General features: G+C 42.4%; 1 protein-coding gene across 3 annotated transcripts in view; it reads left to right on the top strand.

The window, feature by feature from the left end:
- MYO5C (myosin VC) overlaps positions 1-20,537 on the top strand; it is a 58,387-nt gene extending 37,850 nt beyond the window's left edge. For all 3 annotated transcript variants that reach the window (XM_081888383.1, XM_081888382.1, XM_081888384.1), the window contains 13 exons: positions 374-554; positions 2,050-2,143; positions 3,471-3,534; positions 4,562-4,730; positions 6,709-6,796; positions 7,421-7,519; positions 8,678-8,832; positions 11,198-11,287; positions 12,737-12,887; positions 17,141-17,423; positions 18,321-18,495; positions 19,205-19,285; positions 19,409-20,537. In XM_081888383.1, the coding sequence (XP_081744509.1) occupies positions 374-554; positions 2,050-2,143; positions 3,471-3,534; positions 4,562-4,730; positions 6,709-6,796; positions 7,421-7,519; positions 8,678-8,832; positions 11,198-11,287; positions 12,737-12,887; positions 17,141-17,423; positions 18,321-18,495; positions 19,205-19,285; positions 19,409-19,561 (1,783 nt within the window). In that variant the 3' untranslated portion in view covers positions 19,562-20,537. The remainder of the gene's footprint in view (positions 1-373; positions 555-2,049; positions 2,144-3,470; positions 3,535-4,561; positions 4,731-6,708; positions 6,797-7,420; positions 7,520-8,677; positions 8,833-11,197; positions 11,288-12,736; positions 12,888-17,140; positions 17,424-18,320; positions 18,496-19,204; positions 19,286-19,408) is intronic.
- The last annotated feature ends 560 nt before the right edge of the window (positions 20,538-21,097 follow it).

The following is a 21,097-nucleotide window of genomic DNA, read 5'->3' as shown; positions in this document are numbered from 1 at the left end:
TAGCGATTTGGTGCAATGGTCTTGTCTTAAACCCTTTCCAACCAACTGACCCTTGAGGAAAAATTTTAAAAGGGGGGGGGGGAGAAAAGGGGTCATTTCATATGGATTGAAAAACCACCCGAATCGTGCCTAATGCAGCTGTAGAGAATGTAATTTAAATTTCAGCATTTTAAGCCAGATTAACTTTTTTCTAGTAGTATAGCATTCAAAACTTTTTTGGTAGTATGGTTGCTGGTGTTCCTTCTGTCTACGTGAATTGCAGTGAAAGTGCTTTCTTTTTTTACGTTACATGGTTCTTGGTCTTAAAAGGATCTTGTGTCAAGGATCTTGTACTGTTTATTTTACTGTTTATGTGTTTCCCTTCCCTCAACAGAGTATTGGAAAGCCATTTCCAGTCTCAGAAAGAGAACTATGAAAGGGAAATAGATGGTCTCAATTCTAAAACCGAACATCTTAGTCAAGAAATAAACCATTTGCAGAAACTGTTCAGGGAGGAAAATGACCTCAATGACAGTATCCGGCTCCAAGTTACCCGACTAACCTCGGAAAATATGGTGAGGACTGAATATTATTGAATTTAAAAAGATATTGTGGTAGCAAGCTTCTGAATATAAACAGGGATCCTGTTTAGCAAAAGCAGCTGCTGCAGAACATAATTATGAAGAATCCATCCTCAATGGCGTTACAAATTGCACATATGAAGAGAATTGTAGAGTTGGGAGGGACCCTGAGGATCATCTGTCCAATCCCCTGCAATGCAGGAATATTCAGCTATCCCATATGGCGATCGAACCTGCAACCTTGGCATTATCAGCACGAGGCTCCAACCAACTGAGCTATCCAGGCATTTGCAGCCTGGGACCAGAGAAGAAAATAAACGTTCTAAAAACTATTCAAAAAAATTAAGCCAAATGTGACTCTCTATTTGATTCTAGTCTTATCACCTTTTATTTCCTTTTGGGTACGAGTAATTCAACAATACTGTTTATTTGTCCAACAGGGAAGTTCCTGGACACACAATGAGCAACTAATAAGCTATAGTCCTGTCTCAGAAGTTTTATTTGAACTGACACACACATATTACAGAGGTGATAAGCAATATAAGTCATGCTATCTTATGTCTGAATGAGGGCATAGGTATGTGCTTGTAGGTTTAGCCTCATAGGAGACTGATCAACAACAGACGAGGAGCAAAAGAAAAGACCCACAGAGCTATTGGCCCAAGCTAGGAGAGAAAGGATTGTTGGAGCTTCATAGCAATTGATAGCTCAGTCAGTATGAGTCTCTTAATCTCAGGGTTGTGCATTTGGTGGGCAAGAGATTCCTGCATTGCAGCCGGTTGAACTAGATAACCCTTGTATTCCCTTCCAACTCTTACAATTCTGTGATTCTATGAAAAGACCGTAATCAGGTCCAGTCGTGGCCGACTCTGGGGTTGCAGCGCTCATCTCGCTTTATTGGCCGAGGGAGCTGGCGTACAGCTTCCGGGTCATGTGGCCAGCATGACTGAGCCGCTTCTGGCAAACCAGAGCAGCGCACGGAAATGCCGTTTACCTTCCTGCCAGAGCGGTACCTATTTATCTACTTGCACTTTGACGTCCTTTCGAACTGCTAGGTTGGCAGGAACTGGGACTGAACAACGGGAGCTCACCCCATCACGGGGATTCGAACCGCCGACCTTCTGATTGGCAAGTTTAACCCACAGTGCCACCCGTGTCCCTTATTTGAATCTAGAAGAGATCAAAATCTAGGTTTGTGCAGGCCTTGCAGTAAAAGCAGCAGCTTCTAAGGACATCTGTTGATTGCTCAGAAAATTTGTCAATGACTTAAGAAGTATTCTTAGTCTTTGAAGTTGCAGTCAGCCACTTAAAACACAGGCATGAGGATCTTTCTCGGATAGGAGGCTGCAGTTCTCCCAGTCAGATGAGTTCTGGAGTAAATGGGAAGGAATATTCCTTGCTAATGCTTCTAGAATTCCACAGTTCTGACATACAATATTGATGCAAGATGTGAGTAGCTTCACTTTAATATTTCCCCCTTTCTCTGAAGATGATCCCAGATCTTAAACAGCAGATTGCTGAGCTTCAGAAGCAGAAGACGGATCTTGAAAACCGTCTTCAAGAAGAAGCTGCAAAGAATAAAGGTAATTTTTCAACTAGGAGTCATTCCATTTTCAATTTGATAAAGATAGCGACAGGATATTTTTCCCCCTTTATGGTATATGGTGCAGCTCACAATAATTACTTATCTCTAAAGTGAATTCATTAAGTACATAGATTATACATTCAGGTAGGTAGCCGTGTTGGTCTGAACAGTAGAAATATATTTTAAAGATTAAAAATTGTCCAGTAGCACATTAGAGACCAACTAAGTTTGTTCTTGGTATGAGCTTACATAATCCGTTCCGGAGGTCCATCCATAAGTCGATCTGGGTCGCTGGTAGAAGCGCCGTTGTGTGCATGCGCATTTGGCGGCAGTGTGCTTCTGCGCATGTGTAGGCAGTGGCTGCTTCTGCGCATGCGCAAACGGCAGAAGCCGCTTGTGCACGTGCGCGAATTGTGACGAACCCGATATTTACTTCTGGGTTTGCCACAGTCGCAACTTGGATCGGGCCCAAGTAGAGGCGGTTGTAAGTAGAGGTTCTACTGTATTAGAATTGTATGCTGGGAATATCTGAAAAATATATGTGAGGTGCAAACAACGCTAGTGGGGTTCCAAGAAGCACTGTAAAATTTTTTAAGAGGTATTGTTGAAAGAAAATAGAAAACGGAAGGAAGACAAATGGCAATGCAATTAAAGAAATGCGTATTGAAGGGTAAAAATGGATGATTACCAGAGAAGCTGAAGGAAGACCAAAATTTGTACTTTGTTAAAATCAGTTAAAATTTGGATAAAATTGTATGATTGTATTGAAAACTAATAAAAATAATTATATATAAAAAAGAATTGTATGCTGGAACATTCCAGAACTCTTAAATGCATTATTGCTTTTTTGGGGGGACTGCTGTTGAAATGGCCAAAGAATCATAAGAAATAAGTATCCATTATGGTTTTTTTTAATTCTGTAAGTTTTTAAAGTTTAATTACTTTATTATTAATTATATTTCCTTTTTCTGAGGTGTTTTGTATTGTTTATTATAACTCTTGCAGTGCCATTCATACTATTAGTTCATACAGTTAATGGAAATTTGTGGAAATGGTTGTGGCTTCCGGCTAATTTTAAGAATGTTTTACAATCTAGCTTTCACTTTTAGCATTGCTTCACCAACTCATTTCTGTCTGACATGTTCACAGTTGGGATCATGTTCTCTCTGTCCCTAAACTCTATTATAAAACAGGACTTTTAGATGGATTGTGTATTTTATAGTGCAACTTTGTATATGAGAACATGGATAATCTTACTGTAGTAAACCCTATAAATCCCAGTGGAGGTTGGTTTAGTAAAATTATGTTTATTGTTATTATTAAAGAGAAAATGGAAGAAAGGGCAGATCTGCTGCATCATAACCAGGAAAGAGAAGGAACACAAATAAGGTAATCTTTAAAAGCCTCTGAAAAATGTTGGGCACAGTTTGAGTATTTAATCTCACAGAAAAGGAAGTAAAATCAATATATTGGTTTTTAATAAGATACTGAAACTGCTACATTTCCAAAAAGATTGCCAGCCTTTGAAACAGCCCATATAGCTGCCCCCTTAACTGCCTTTTGATTTGCAGCAGTTAGAAAAGTGATCACGAGCATGTTTAGTTCCATGCCATGAAAACCTTCACTTGCCAATTTTAAAGGGAGATGGGCAGGCCAAACTGGTTTAATTTCTGACCCGTCGGCAGTTCTGGCTTCTAGGTAGGCTGAAGACAATATGCAGATGAACTTCAAATGAACGGAAAGTCAGACTTGTAAGCCATTCTTAGATTAGCACATGAGAACATCCACTTTGTGGGTTGTGCCACCTGGTTGCCTGCACCCACATTCAATATAAAATGCCTCAGCGGAAAACTCATTTGGCAGAAGAGTCCGACAACACGTGCTTTCATCCTAGGTGATCACCTGCTCAACTCACCCACCCTCACTTAACTTAATATGGATGACTGAGATGCAAACCTGAGAATGGAACATGGATTCATTTACTGTGCCTTCTAGGTTATCATTCTGAGCCACCCAAGGCCTCACCCTTCCTATAATACAGGGCTGTTTATGATCATTCAGGCTAGTAACCTCACACAACTGCTCCCTTCCTCCTCTCAGGGAACTGTGATGTGTGACCTCCGGTCTGCAATTCACTCCTAGGTTTTTGTAGCTAGTGTCTTCATGCAAACTCTGTTTCTGATTGTGCATGGTCATGAATGGAAAACTGAGGTGGAAAGCAGAGGAGGGAAGGAAAGTTAAGTCACACACATGTTTCTGCCCATGCACGGATCCAGGAGCAGAGCTCACAACGTGGTTGGCTCAGCCTGCTAACCTGAAACTGCCCATTCATTATAAGTGAAGCAGTGATCCATTTTGTAGCAGCTCTTTGTTTTATGCACAGAGAAAGAATTAATACATTTTAATGCCTTTTTAGAGTATTGCACGTTCAAAATGAAATACGCACGAAGGAAAAAGAAAGGCTGATAGCCACATCTGACGAGCTTCAGGAGATAAATGATCATATGGAGAAGCAACACGAAGGAGAGAATGAAACCAAGTACAAAATGTGGCAAGATATGGCGTATCTTACTACAGAAAATACGGTGAGGAAGGAAAACGCTCCTGGTAATGGATTATTTTAAGCCTATGCATGCTTACTTTGAGGTAAAGGTAAAGGGACCCCTGACCATTAGGTCCAGTCGTGACCGACTCTGGGGTTGCGGCGCTCATCTTGCTTTATTGGCCGAGGGAGCCGGCGTACAGCTTCCGGGTCATGTGGCCAGCAGGATTAAGCCACTTCTGGTGACCCAGAGCAGCACATGGAAATGCCGTTTACCTTCCCGCCGGAGCGGTACCTATTTATCTACTTGCACTTTGACGTGCTTTCGAACTGCTAGGTTGGCAGGAGCAGGGACCGAGCAACGGGAGCTTACCCCGTCACGGGGATTCAAACCGCCGACCTTCTGATTGGCAAGTCCTAGGCTCTGTGGTTTAACCCACAGCGCCACCCGCGTCCCTACAACTTTGAAGTAAGTCCCACTCAATTCAATGGAACTTACTCTCAAGTAAGTGTGATTGTGATCATAGCCTTATTTCCTTAAAATCTCAAAGAGTTTCAACCCTTTGTGGTATGTTGTACAAAAGGGGGAAACCAATTTGAGATTCTATATTAAAATGATTTTTTTAAAGTAGGATGAGAACATGCGTCACTTGGCTCTTTTTCATAGTTTTTCACAAATGGGGCTAGTTGGGATGCCAACTATATGTTGAGCTCATTCCAAAGCTATCTTCCTTCTGCAGCTCTTACGATACAAAGACACCTTGCATAGGAAAAGAGTTGAGTGAGCCCACAGATTGGGAACTGCAGTTTAGTGTCGATTTCCCCCCTAACAAATTTAAATGTTAAAATGTTAATTTTATAAGTTATGTAAGGCTAAGGCATTCAGGTTCTGCAAAGGCAAGCAAGGCAACAACAGCCTGGTCATGATGGCTGTGTATATCTCTAATATCTTGGGCTTGCCGATCAGAAGGTCGGCGGTTTGAATCCCCACGGCAGAGTGAGCTCCCGTTGCTCTGTCCCAGCTCCTGCCAACATAGCAGTTCGAAAGTACGTCAGTGCAAGTAGATAAATATGTACCACTGCGGCAGAAAGGTAAACAGCATTTCCGTGCTCTCTGGTTTCCGTCACAGTGTCCCGTTGCGCCAGAAGCAGTTTAGTCCTGCTGGCCACATGAGCCGGAAAGCTGTCTGTGGACAAACACTGGCTCCCTTGGCCTGAAAGCGAGATGAGTGCCACAACACCATAGTCACCTTTGACTGGACTTAACCTTTTTTGTAAACCTGCTGAGGATGATGAGCAGGAGAGTGCTATTGTGCTCATGTTCTCTTGGGCTTCTCATAAGCATCTGGTTAGTCTCTGTGAACACAGAATGCTAGACTAGACAGGCCTTTGATCTGATCCAGTTGGGCTTTTCTTATGTTCTTCTTGTGTTTTTAACAAACAAGGCAAGGTCCAGGTTCCATGTAAAGCAGAGATAAGGCAAATCCAGCACTGTGGAGACATCTGGGGTCAGTCCTGATGTTCCTTCTGAATTTTGCCCTCATCCTCCAAAGTTGGGGAGTTGTCACAATCACGGCAGTGTCTACTAAGAAGTATTCATTTACAACAGTGGTTCCCAACTGGTGGCCTGCGGAACCCACCCAGGGGATCCGTGGCTTCATTCACATAACAAAAACTATCAGAGAGATATTTAAATTTTCAGATGTGGTGGGTCTGTGACTTGGCTTTTGAAAAACAGGGGGTCCTCGGGACTTAGGTAATTGGGAGCCAATGATTTATAGCATTGCTCAGAATCTAATTTTTTTGTTTCTCCAGTGTAAGTAACAATGCCGTTTTTCTATCATGCCTATTATCGGCCAGTAATAAATCTGAATTTTGTCCTGCATAGAAGCATAGAATCATAGAATTGTAGAGTTGGAAGGGACCCTAAGTAAAACCCCTTCCAATGCAGGGATATGCAGCTGTCCCAAATGCATTTTTAAAAGCAGATCATTCTTTCTCAACTTTATTGGACACTGTAGGATCTAGAAGAGGAGATGGATAAGAAGGACAGAATAATAAAGAAACTTGAGGATCAGATCAAGACCCTTAGAAAGTCTATAGAAACAGGTGAGGACATTAAATATATCCTTTAAAACTGTTTGAATGTGTGCTTCTTCGGAAACTGCATGGAAGATGAGACCAACATTACGGTAATAATTATGAGAGTTCATAGGATCAAATTCATCGTGCAGTGCTGCCTGTTCACCGAAATCCTGCTGCAAAAAACTGCCATAGAATACTAGAAGCATGGGGCTAAGACATTGGTGGCTAACTTTTTGGGGGGTATGTTTATCTTTGGTGAATGGGGGTGGGGACACGGCTTTTGTGGGTGTGGCCAAAAGTGGGTACCTTTCTCTCCCTCCCTCCCTCCTTACCTCTCTCTCCCTTCCCCCCTCCCCCCCACATACACCCCCCCCCAAGTCATCAAATGATTGATCTGAAAACTGATGCACTGACCCAAACCAGCATATTTATGTGCGATCCTAGTTGGTAGTCATGGTTGATTTTTATTTTGTATTTTTTAATAACTCTGTTCCAAAGCTTAATAGGCCATGACTGCTGCAGAAAGCCTGATCATTTGTATTAAATAATTTGTCACACACAGTGATTTGTGTCATGGATCGTTCTTTCCAACCTTCTAATGCCACTGTAGTATTTTTCTGAAAGTAAATATATATTAATGTTTAACAGCCCATGAAGAACCCATGTTGTCCATGCCAAAAGAATACATTGGAATGTTGCAGTACAGAAAGGAAGACGAAGGGAAAATTGTTCAGAACCTGATCCTTGGTACTTCCATAACACTTTCAATTTCACCTAAGTATACTCATAAGCAATGCCAAATAGTTGTTGCTGGAAGTTTTGGAGTTGTGGCCAGGATTAATGTTTTTTCTCCTTCCTATCTTATCTGTTTTACTAAAAGCTCTATGATGCTTCTGTTTTAGAACGGCTGTGGGGGGAAATGTGTGTGACATATTTGTGCTTTCTGTAACTTTCCTAAACTGTTCACTCTTGAGGCTAAATACTTGGAAGACTCCAGGGTCATGAGTTTGTTTTTTTCTTCTCAGATCTACCATTACTGTAAGTCACTATCTCTGAAATACATCTTGAAGTTAAAACTGGTGTCACCTCTGCTGAAATCTTTCCCTCTCACTGTGTTTTCACCATTTCTTCCTCAAATGGCCTTCACACACCAGACCCAAATATACCAGGTCTGTGTTTAATATATTCTTCTCTTTCTTTCTAGAGACTCTGTAACTACTGTGTCCCATCCACAATTTCCTCCTCATCTCTCTATTCTATTGTTTTCACAGACATTCATAAGGTTCTCTGCATGTTTCCCTCCTATTTTTTCTAAGGAAGTTTGGGTTTCATTTATACCCGAGCAAACAACTGCAATATTTTGCTTCTTTGCAGTTCAGTTCCCCTTCATTTTCAATCTGTAAATCTCCCTAGTAATCCACGTTAATATTTTGGGTTTACATGAGCTTTCGCTAACACAATTACTCACCTTGAAGAGTCTATTATTTTCACTAAAGCTTTTTTGTGATATGTTTTCAGGCAAGCTAAATACATAGCTGCTTTAAGACAACTTTGCGATGTGTTGAAGGACTTGTGCATTGCTAATATCTGTGGCTACTCATTCGGCCCTAACCAGTTTCTCTGTGGTTTTTATAGTGTGATTATCCAAAGTAAGTTGTTATCAAGAGACATAAATTGCAAAATGAAAGCAAGTAGCTTGTGCTAATTTTCTTATTTATTGGTCCTTTGTGTATATTTTTAATTGTAGGGATCCAAAATAATACGATTCAGGAACAGGATGAGATTTGGGGGGGAAGAAATGCATTTGGTTACAATTTCATTTCTTTAAAAAAGAATGGCTAACCTATAGAATTTATTTAATGCTCACTAAATAATCAACACCATTTGACTCTTGGTTTCATGCAGAACTGAAGCCCCGTGGAGTGGTGGTAAATATGATACCAGGACTTCCAGCTCACATCCTCTTCATGTGTGTGAGATATGCAGATTATCTGAACGATGACGGCATGCTGAAATCCTTCATGAATATGTCAATCAATAGTATCAAACAAGTAATTAAGGTAGGAACATTTTGCACGCAGTCTGCTTTCTTTCTGTACAGTTGGCATAGCCCAACAGAATGTTTTGCAGATACAGTGGTACCTCGGGTTACATACGCTTCAGGTTACAGACTCCACTAACCCAGAAATAGTGCTTCAGATTAAGAACTTTGCTTCAGGATGAGAACAGAAATCATGCTCCGGGGGCGTGGCAGCAGCAGCAGCAGGAGGCCCCATTAGCTAAAGTGGTGCTTCAGGTTAAGAACAGTTTCAGGTTAAGAACAGACCTCCGGAACGAATTAAGTACTTAACCTGAGGTACCACTGTATAGGTTGACTAACGGAACAATTCCCATGCCATGACTGCTTACCAGAGAAATTGTGCTATTCAAATTGGTCATTCACTCTTCCTTCTTGCTTGCAGATAATTCCATTAAGTAGAACTCAATAAAATATCTACCTGCAAATTACATAGTGCCATATCGTGTCACAAATATAAAGTATATGATTGAAAGGAGTCATTTCATGGCTGCAAAGCATTATGTCATAGCTGTCTTTATTGCCGCCTGGCGTAGATTTTAAGCCTAGATTTACAGGACTAGTGCATTCAGAGCTTTGATTATGGTATCATGAAGGTCACATGAAACAAAAATAGCTGAGCATGTTTCATAGCTGAATCTATTCATGGTCAGCTACTTATGCAGGTTACTTAAGTATAGTCAGCTGAGTTCCTGTGATTTCCTGATTTGGTTTTTTCATGCTTATTACATCAATTCATGCCACAAGTCCTTTCACCTTAAGTCTTGCATCTCTCCCTTAAAGTTGCAGACATTGTGACTTCCCTGCTGGAATGAACTATACTTTCATTTGCAGTTACAGTGCCTGCTCTGGTTTCACCAGAAGCAGCTTAGTCATGCTGGCCACATGACCCAGAAAAACTGTCTGCAGACAAACGCTGGCTCCCTCAGCTAGCAAAGCGAGATGAGCACCGCAACCGTGACTGGACTTAACTGTCAGGGGTCCTTTAACTTTTTTAAGGCACAAGCTGCTTATATTGTAACTGGATTTGAGGTGTTTAATTAGCATTTATGTGTAAAGACATTTAAAATGTAATCAGGACACATTATGTGCATTAGAATATGTATCTCCTGAGACAGACAGATGCCAACCAAGCAAGTAGTAGACCTACTTCTGAGTATCAGTAATTGCATGTGTAAAAGTTAATTAAGTTATGCACAAAGTTGTGTATTAGGACTGTAATCCCAGGCAAATCAATGGAAAAGGCTGATTTCTTTGTGAAGTGGCCGCCTGGGGTTGGGATAAGCCATTAGGAGTTCAAAGGGGGGCTAGGTGTGAAGACTAAACTTTCGAGGAATTTCCTTGAGGTAATGAGTCATTTCGCACATCAAAGGAGGGATCTTCCTCTGGGTACAAAAGACCAGAGCTTCGGTTAGGGGGGAATCTTTTAGAGTTGGGGCGGCTGTGATGTAGGGTTACCAGACGCCCCCGGTTCCCAGGGACAGTCCCCAGATTTGCAAATCTGTCCCCGGACAAATTCCATCCCCGGAATGTCCCCAGATTTGCAAATCTGTCCCCGGGGAAACAGGGCAGTGGCAGCCTTAGCAGCCCAGAGCCAGCTTGTTAGCGCAGTTGGCTCTGGCTGGCTTCAGGGGCTGCTCACTGCTGTGGTGCCCGGCATTCTTCCTGCACCACGGCAGCGAGCAGCTCCTGAAGCCAGCCAGAGCCAACTGCACTACCAGGCTGGCCCCTCCTGGGCAACGGCTGCCCCCCCCGTGACTCCCAAGCCTCCCCTGATCTGTCAAAACAAAGAAGGAAGGGGGAAGGAGATTGGGGAAGGCTCGGGAGTCACGGGTGCGTGGTGCGCCGTTGCCCAGTTTTTAAAAAAACTCTGTGCATTTATGTTTCACAGGGTACTAAAGAAGGACTTTGCATCTTTATACAATAAGCATGTCTTTTGCCTCACCATCCCCACCACTGACTCCCTGTTGCTACTCAGCTTCAAAAAAATTCCCTGGATTCATTGAAAAAAATCTGGTAACCATAATGTAACCAGGAAGCTTTGGGGTTAGGGTAAGCCCTGCAGAGCCAGAGATAGCTTGCAGAGAAAGGGATGCTGCAAAGGCAGAGCAGCATATGATGCTCTTAATATGAAATAGGCTGGTGTGTTTTGGGGTGCTGCTGCTATGAGCCCCTCCATAAGTAGACTCAGGCTGTCTATGTATGTAAAGAAACCAGATATGTAATAAAGAGCCTAACCTCCATTGTGCATAATTTCTGAATTCTCATGCACCCGCTTGCAAAGATTGAGGTGGTGTGGGTAAATATATGAAATATAAATTAAGCAAACACAGTGTCTTAATGTTTAGGAACATGTTGAAGACTTTGAGATGTTGTCCTTCTGGCTTTCAAACACATGCCATTTTCTTAACTGTCTGAAACAGTACAGTGGAGAAGAGGTAAGAATAATTTCACGCTCCCTATAAAATAGTTGAACATTGCAATACAGTTCATGATTAAAATTTTTTTGGGCAAGTATCACCTATTGGAACCAACTTTCACAGAAGACCTAGAAACCACATCCTTGTAGTCCATAGCCTTGTGAATCCATACCTGAAAGGTTTGGGCCTGGCTTTGTAGCCTTATGAGGCTTTGCCCTCGGCTGGGAAAAGTATTGCGCCCGGGAAAGGGGAGTGGGAGTCAACAGACACTCAAGGAATAGTTTCGGAGAAAAGGCTTTTATTTCTACCATCCATGAATTGGTGGAAGGAGCAAGTGTGATAAGTCACAAAAAGCATGCACGAAGTTCACAGTCATGTGCACAAGCATATATACTCCTTCCAGATCCCTCCTCCTTCTTCCAGAGTCCTGCCCCATGAGTTCCTCTGAGCATGAACAGAAAGCTGTCTTGGGACTCTTGGACTCTTGGCGCCCTTCCCAGGAAAGGGGGGGGGGAGTTTCAGAGTGTTCAGATATGTTTCAATCTCTTGTTCTGGCGTGGTTCCTTGACAGAAAGGAAGTTGCAATGTGGTTCTTTAGCAAGGCCAGAAGGCATCAGAAAGGCCTGAGAAACAATGGACTGTTCTCTACCTTTGTTACAATCTTTTTAGTTACATCAAGTGGAATGTTTCTGATGCTTAGCTCAGTGTTTTTCAACCTTTTTTGGGCAAAGGCACACTTGTTTCATGAAAAAAATCTCGAGGCACACCACCATTAGAAAATGTTAAAAAATTTAACTCTGTGTCTATATTGACTATATATAAAGTAATTCTCTTGAATAGGAATCAAATAAACACAAAGAAAGTATTTTATAATTACTTTATTATGAAATAGTAAGTAAACAGAAATATGAAAAATTATAAAATACTTTATTTTTAAATCTTTCGAATTTTTCAATTTTTCCCACGGCACACCAGGCAACATCTCGCGGCACACTAGTGTGCCGCGGAACAGTGGTTGAAAAACACTGGCTTAGCTAATGCCTTTTAGCTGCTGAGAAAAATGATTTTGAAAAGCTCTGAGAAGCTTTGAGCCTGCTTTGGTGGGGGGTGACTTCGGGCCTAGGTGAGGTCACCTGTCCTCACCTTCCTTCAGCCTGAGTTAGCTCTTGTGTTCTGCACATTGTGAACATGCCCTTTCTCTTGTCAAGATCCACCATGGGTTGGACAGCATGTCTTGAAATTAAGAGTTATTCTTTGCAAAACAAAGCTGCTGTCTTCCATTAAAATTACTACTAGCACTAGGTAAAAATGTTTGCATGTATACTTATTAACAGAGTGCATGAATAGCCTTTTGCTCTTCTGAATATATGTTTGTTTTTGTACTACTCTACTTAATATGCAGAAGTATAAAACCTGTATTATACTTATGGTCTTAAATGGCATATTGTTTATACATCTGGTTTTCAGGAATTTATGAAGCACAATACTCCACAACAAAATAAGAACAATCTGAAGCACTTTGACCTGTTGGAATACAGGCAGGTTCTTAGTGATCTAGCCATTCGTATTTATCATCAGTTTATCATTGTAATGGAGAACAATATTCAGCCAATGATAGGTAAGAAATAAATGCTGATAGCAGCACACATTCCAAACTATTTCTAAACCTTGTGCATGGCTAAAACGATATAGGAATGAATTATTAGTATTTTCTTGTTTCTTTGTGCATGTCTGAAAAGTCTATTTACATGTATTTGTGGCTGAAATCTTATGTACATTTCCCTGGGAGTAAGCACCACTGAACAGAGTGAGACTTCTGAATAGAGGTGCATAGGATTCATCAAGACTAAAAACTAGCTGATTCCTCCAGTTCTAACTATCAGTTGAATCGCTATGATATTGAATTTTCAGGAACTCTCTAGCTGTGCTGCTGGGGAAAACATTCAGCAATCAAATGATGCAAAAAACGGCAACTTGTTTTAAAGAGAAACCTGTGGTGGTATGATAGCGTCCTCTGCCAGCAGGCCTGGAAAAGACCTTCTGCTATTTGCATAGCTATCTCCTTCTCCCAAACCTAGGGGTGTTTTCCTTCTCTCCCAAGTGAAAATGGAAGGACAAGCATAAGGTATAGGGACCCCTGACCGTTATGTCCCGTTGCGTATGACTCTGGGGTTGTGGCGCTGATCTTGCTTTACTGGCCAAGGGAGCTGGCGTTTGTCCGCAGACAGCTTCCGGGTCATGTGGCCAGCAGGACTAAGCCACTTCTGGTGAAGCAGAGCAGCGCACGGAAACAACGTTTACCTTCCCGCCGGAGTGGTACATATTAATCTACTTGCACTTTGACGTGCTTTTGAACAGCAGTTCAAAAGGTTGGCAGGAGCTGGGACTGAACAATGGGATCTCACCCCGTCGCGGGGATTCGAACCGCCAACCTTCTGATCAGCAAGTCCTAGGCTCTGTGGTTTAGACCACAGCACCACACGCACCACACCATTCCAAGCATACTAGGGCCCCAAACCGCCATTCAAACTCTCGAACAGTAGTTTTCAGTGCATCGTGCAGGAATGAGGTCAGACACTGCCTCTCTGAGACACTGCCCATCCCCAAAAGAGAATGCTAAAGTGAATACCATGAACTCTATTGTCAGGATTCAAGAAACCATCAAAGGCTTGGAACATACTCATGCTAATATCTGTTTAAGTGATAATACAGATTCTGTGCAAGGATTTGTTTTTTCTTTTTATTTTAATTGCTTAAATACGAATAAGAGTGTGGTGCAAAGGGTCGGCGCATCCAACTGTTATAACCAGAAGGTTGGTAGTGTGAACCCACCCAGGGATGGCTGTGGGCAGGATTCCTGCATTAACTGGGGCTGGACTAGATGACCCTTGTGGTCCCAACTCTACAGTTCTATGATTCTATGAATATATATTACTGTTGGGTTGAAATAAACGACAGACGAGTAGCAAGTGTCATATGGGAGGCATCTCTCGAGCATGTCTCGGGGAGTCCCTTTTATTGAATATTACAGCATTGCCACATATGTGCTTGTTGCTGATTGGTTAACACAAGTACAAAGCAAGGGTTGCATATAGGCATTAATCACCAATAGATTAAAGGCTGGGAAAGGGGACACAGAACTAGACAGGCATGAAAACCTCCTAATTAAATTATATATATATATATATATATATATATGCAGGTTTTGGTGTCCTCGGGTGTCTTCCCGTGTAAAAGTTGGGGTGTCTAGGCGACGTTTCGACGAGGTCTCACTCGTCATCTTCAGGCTGGTGCTTTCGGCTTCTTGTTACTGGAACAGAGCAGGATCTCAGTGTTTGAGTTCCTATAAATACTGTTGAGGGGGTGTGGTGTATAGCCTCCAATGTTCTGGGCAGAGAGGAAGTTCCCAGGCTAGTGTGCCTTTTCTTCTTTTGTTCCTTAATTACTTGAGGGATATCTTGAGTGATTTCTTGAGTGATATCCTGAGTACCACTTAGGTGGGTCATTAGGTGTGGATTAGTTGCTAAAGTCTTTGTGTCTTGACCTCTTGAACTTTGTGAAGAGTTTTTCTGAGAAGATGGCTGTACTGCACTTAGTTGTGCTCTGGCTTGGCTTCGTGTATAGGGGCGAGCTGTGGTTTTGTGGCCTGTGTCAGCCAGATCTGTGTAGGGATTGCAGGGGGGTGCAGCATCCGGAGGTGCCACCATGGTTTGGCTACTGGATGGTGTCTGTAATTTATCTGTGGAGAGGGTCTGGGTTTGGGTCAAATAGAAGCCAACAACCAACTTCCCTTCCTTGACGTCCTAATCTACAAAAAACCTGATGGCTCCCTAGGACACACTATCTACCGGAAAAAAACACACACCAACCGCTACTTACATGCACAATCACACCACCACCCTGCACAAATAAACTCCGTAGCCAAGACTCTCATCTCCAGAACCAAACGCCTGGCTGACAAAGACCACTTGACAACTGAGTTACAGAATCTCTCAAATGTGTTAATTGCCAATGGATACCAGCAAAACAGGGTTACGAAGCTAATCCAAAAAGAAACACCCCCCAAAAACCAAGACACAGAAGAAAACAATGGCATGGCCCTCCTTCCTTATATCAAGGGCACTACAGATAAAATTAGCAAAATCCTCCATAAACACAATATCAAAACAGCCTTTTGCACCAACCAAAAAATAGCCAATATCCTCAGAAACCCCAAGGATAAAATCCAGTTGGAAAACCAAGGGGTCTATGAAATACCCTGCAAAGTCTGCCCAGCCACGTACATTGGACAAACAAACAGACGAATAAATGCACGTATCGCAGAACACAAGAATGCCGTCAAAAAAGAAGAAAAAACTTCCTCTCTTTTCCAACACATGAAAGAAACAGGACACGAAATTAATTTTGCAGATTCCAAATTGCTCTTTAACATGGAACATCACCACAAGAGAATAATCATGGAAGCCATCGAGATAGAGAAACACCCTCACAACATGAACAAGCGTGACGACACATCCCGCTTGCCAGACATCTGGAAATTAGCCCTCCCCACAAAAACTGACACCAGATCCAGAGGCACACAGAACGCCATCACCAATCAACCACACCAGACCCAAACCCAGACCCTCTCCACAGATAAATTACAGACACCATCCAGTAGCCAAACCATGGTGGCACCTCCGGATGCTGCACCCCCCTGCAATCCCTACACAGATCTGGCTGACACAGGCCACAAAACCACAGCTCGCCCCTATACACGAAGCCAAGCCAGAGCACAACTAAGTGCAGTACAGCCATCTTCTCAGAAAAACTCTTCACAAAGTTCAAGAGGTCAAGACACAAAGACTTTAGCAACTAATCCACACCTAATGACCCACCTAAGTGGTACTCAGGATATCACTCAAGAAATCACTCAAGATATCCCTCAAGTAATTAAGGAACAAAAGAAGAAAAGGCACACTAGCCTGGGAACTTCCTCTCTGCCCAGAACATTGGAGGCTATACACCACACCCCCTCAACAGTATTTATAGGAACTCAAACACTGAGATCCTGCTCTGTTCCAGTAACAAGAAGCCGAAAGCACCAGCCTGAAGATGACGAGTGAGACCTCGTCGAAACGTCGCCTAGACACCCCAACTTTTACACGGGAAGACACCCGAGGACACCAAAACCTGCATTCCTGTACCCATGAAAATCTACGAAAGCATATATATATATATACACACACACACACACACACACACACACACACACACACACACATACAGATGAGTAAGAATATGGACTTTGAATACATATATCAAGAGAGCATTTTTTTTTGTTTTGTAAAATAAAATACTGCTACAAATATATGCATTTAGCAGGTTAAACACCATAAATGCAAAGAAAATTATTCCCAAACTTATTCAGTTTATTTCTCCCGCAGTAGCATATATGGGTTTATATCATCCTACACTCTGTCATTCCAGTGTACTTGAGAGTCCGGTCACACACACACACACATATGTATGTATGTGTGTGTGTGTAATATATACACCAGTCAAAAGATTGCATTATCAGTTTGTACGAATGCAGGTGCAGTTCTGTGAATAATGCAGTTGGAGAAGAGACATTCTGAATCTGATTCAAGGACTGCCTTGCTGGATTTCTTGGCATTTGCTTTTCCGCTATGACCTCCGTGTTCACTGAATAATGGAAATCTCAAAACGCAGCCCACCCAAATGCCCTTCTTTATTGCATTACTGCAATAATAAGTAAGCTGGTATTTAAAACCTTTAAACAGCACGACTGCTTTCCAGAGCCAAATAGCAGCGATAAAGGAACTTTATTTATTTATATTTTCTTCTTGCTTGCTGTGTTATCTTTTCCAGTGCCGGGAATGCTGGAGTATGAAAGCCTCCAGGGGATTTCTGGCTTAAAACCGACTGGATTCCGCAAGCGCTCCTCCAGCATAGACGACACAGATGCCTACACCATGACCTCCATCCTGCAACAGCTCAGCTATTTTTATACCACAATGTGTCAGAATGGCTTGGACTCAGAGCTTCTAAAGCAGGCCGTGAAGCAGCTTTTCTTTCTGATTGGAGCAGTTACCCTTAACAGTCTATTCCTTCGCAAGGATATGTGCTCTTGTCGAAAGGGGATGCAGATAAGGTGAATAATAAGAATAAGATTAAGAGTAAGAATAGAACATGTCAGTTAAGAAAAGAAAAATCTCCATGGTTATGTTATAGCAACCAAAATACAATTAAAAATCAAATGGCATAAAGCATATCTGCAGATCGGAAAAAGCAGCAGAAACCTACAGGATAAACAAAATTTAGGCTGCAGTGCTATAGCCACTAACTCTGGGAGGGATTGCCTTGAACTGAACAGGGCTTACTCCTGCGTAGATACATACATATTTTAAAAGCATTGCACTTTTAAAATAATAGCATTTCAGTACAGATTTAGAAGAGCCAGGGCACTCAAAAAAATAATTGTATGGTGGCTAAAGGTCAGCAGGGAGTCCACAGTATGCATTCTATTGCCAATCACTGATTCCTTTTTTGAATATTATTGTATTAAAAGACTTGGGCAAAGGTACCCCTGCCCGTACGGGCCAGTCTTGACAGACTCTAGGGTTGTGCGCTCATCTCACTCTAGAGGCCGGGAGCCAGCGCTGTCCGCAGACACTTCCAGGTCACATGGCCAGCGTGACGAAGCTGCTCTGGCGAGCTGGCACCAGCACAGTACACGGAAACGCCGTTTACCTTCCTGCTATGAAGCGGTACCTATTTATCTACTTGCACTTAAGGGTGCTTTCGAACTGCTAGGTGGGCAGGAGCTGGGACCGAGAGACGGGAGCTCACCCCGCCACGGGGATTCAAACCGCCGACCATGCGATAGGCAAGCCCTAGGCGCTGAGGTTTTACCCACACCACCACCCGCGTCCCAAGACTTACATCTGACATTTTACTCTGCCATAGCATATTGCTCTGGGGCAGCAACTTGTGTTACCAGCTTCTGAACAAAAGGGAGTTTAAACCAAATTATCTTTTCCTTCCCTAGGTGTAATATCAGCTATTTGGAAGAGTGGCTTAAGCAGAAGAATCTGCAGAGCAGCTCTGCCAAAGAGACGTTGGAACCTCTTTCCCAAGCAGCTTGGCTCCTTCAGGTTAAGAAGACCACAGATGAGGATGCCAAAGAGATTTATGAACGCTGCACATCCCTCACTGCTGTGCAGGTACTTAAACCTAAGGTCTTTCTCCCTTACTTGGTAGATTCCTGAAGTATCAGTTTATGAATCTTCCCTTGCTATACAGATAGTCTTATTTGAAACCTGGCAAGCATTGTGCAAGGGATGCGGGTGGTGCTGTGGGTTAAACCACAGAGTCTAGGACTTCCTGATCAGAAGGTCGGCAGTTTGAATCCCTGCAACGGGGTGAGCTCCCATTGCTCAGTCCCGGCTCCTGCCAACCTAGCAGTTTGAAAGCACGTAAAAGTGCAAGTAGATAAATAGGTACCACTCTGGCGGGAAGGTAGATTGTGCAAGCGAGCACAGTTGTGGTGAGGTGCCATGCACTGCTTTTAAAGTGCAAGTCCTTTCATTAAAATTGCTTTTTTACCAGTTCCTTTTCTCTACTTTCATCCAAACTCTTTTTTCTGGATTTTCTTTTTTCGTAATTGAAAATTCCCTATGCAGTCGTCGTCTCCATCCTCTGTGTCCCCATATTATTCCTTGGATTATAACAGGGTTTCTCTTTTTTGCTCAATTTCCAATTCACTATGTCAGCCCCTCCTGACACCTCCCTTTCCCCTTGATGTTTTTCCATTCTGCTGCCCTGGGGGGGGGGCGGGTAACCTCAATACATATTTCAGTTATGACTGTAGAATCATTACAGTTTTTACATGTATCGGAAGTATTCATGAATTTCTTTAAATCGTCCCTACAGATAGTAAAAATCCTCAACTCCTACACACCCATAGATGATTTTGAGAAAAGGGTGACTCCATCATTTGTTCGTAAAGTGCAGGTATGATTATTAAATCGCAGTCTCATTCAGAAGACATGTACTTTCTTTTTTAAAAAAACCTGTTCCTGTTGGCAGCTTTAGCTCTTGTTACTTTAATCTTTTCTCTCTTTATTCTAATTCCAGGCTATGCTGAACAACAGAGAGAATTCTCCGCTGTTGATGCTAGATACGAAATATCTCTTTCAAGTGACATTTCCTTTCACCCCTTCGCCGCATGCTCTGGAAACGATACAGATCCCCAGCAGTTTCAAGCTTGGCTTTCTCACTAGAATTTAACAAATACAGTGGTACCTCGGAAGTCGATCGGAATCCATTCCGGAAGTCCGTTTGACTTCCAAAACGTTCGGAAACCAAGGCTCGGTTTCCGAGTCACGTCGGACGTTCAGGTTCCAAAGAACGTTCGCAAACCGGAACACTCACTTCCGGGTTTGCGGCGTTTGGGAGCCAAAATGTTCAACTCACAAGGCGTTTGGGATCCAAGATACAACTGTAAACTAAAAAAGAATCAATCTCTTGAAGGATAAATGAACATCACTCATCTATGCGCTTCCTCAATCACTGTGAAGTAGTGTTTCTTAGAAGATAAATTTTTGAAAAACATTTGGAAATCAGGGTGTAAGAAATGGATTGCTGCATGTCCTATGGCCCATCCAAATGCTTTTAATCTTATTCCCTTTTGTAGATTGGACCTCATTGCAGCTTACAGGTGCTCAGCGCTGGGTTCCAGTCATGTAGAAGGCACTGGGGCCATGGTGGTTCTCTGTATTACTAAATAACTTTCTATAATGAAGGACTAACAAGACAATTCTTTGTAATATTTTACTTCGATACAGTATTTGTAACACTGTAAATTTACTTGCCTGTATATGTATGTTTTATGGGAGCATTCATCTTGGTTATTTAATAAGTATGCATATAAATGATAAGATGAAATAGATGACGGTTATACCATGATTTTTATTGTGCCAGATTATTGTCACATATCTGGGTTCACACAAACAACTCAGGTAAGGGAGGGAAGCTTGCTAAGATGCATTCATTTGTTGCAAAAACAAATCCAAAATAGGCATCACATTCCCAGATGAATGTCAGGGGTGTTTCCACACTAATCATTTTTTAGTGACACAGCTCACTAACACATTTATTCTGAAGAATCCAGATGTCATTTCTACCACGTTGTTGCATTCTGACTTTTCCAGTGTCAAGGTTGTCGTTGTTGTCATTTTATAAAATTATTATTATTATTATTATTATTATTATTATTATTATTATTCTGCGTTGTGGCGATTTTTGGAGCTTCTAGCATATACTCCTTTCAGATGTGAGCTCTAGCAACACAATAGTCTCATGGATGGTGCTTCATCTCACATTGGTCCTTACCTGACCATCCCTTTGGCTCACCTCTTCTAAGATCTGTTCCCTCTGCAGTGGAAGTCCTGAAGATAAAACTGCAGTGAAATCTGCTAGAGTTTCTAGATATTATTTTTCTTTAGAAGATGTACAAGCCCATTTAAAATACATTATATAGCTTGCTTACAGCCTGTCAACCCCAGATCACATGGAGTTCTTTCCCTCATCCTCGCTGCTAACTGACTCCAAGGACCTCCCCCCAACCTACTGTCATTCAAAATTGAAACTCTAAACCTGCTCACTAGGTAAAGGTACCCCTGCCCGTACGGGCCAGTCTTGCCAGACTCTGGGGTTGTGCACTCATCTCACCCTATAGGCCGGGAGCCAGCGCTGTCCGCAGACACTTCCAGGTCACGTGGCCAGCGTGACAAGCTGCATCTGGCGAGCCAGCGCAGCACACGG

The sequence above is a fragment of the Podarcis melisellensis genome, assembly GCF_964234715.1.
Source record: "Podarcis melisellensis genome assembly, chromosome: 14".
NCBI lineage: Eukaryota > Metazoa > Chordata > Lepidosauria > Squamata > Lacertidae > Podarcis > Podarcis melisellensis.
The sequence above is the reverse complement of the archived record's forward strand: the minus strand, read 5'-3'. Positions and strand labels throughout refer to the sequence as shown.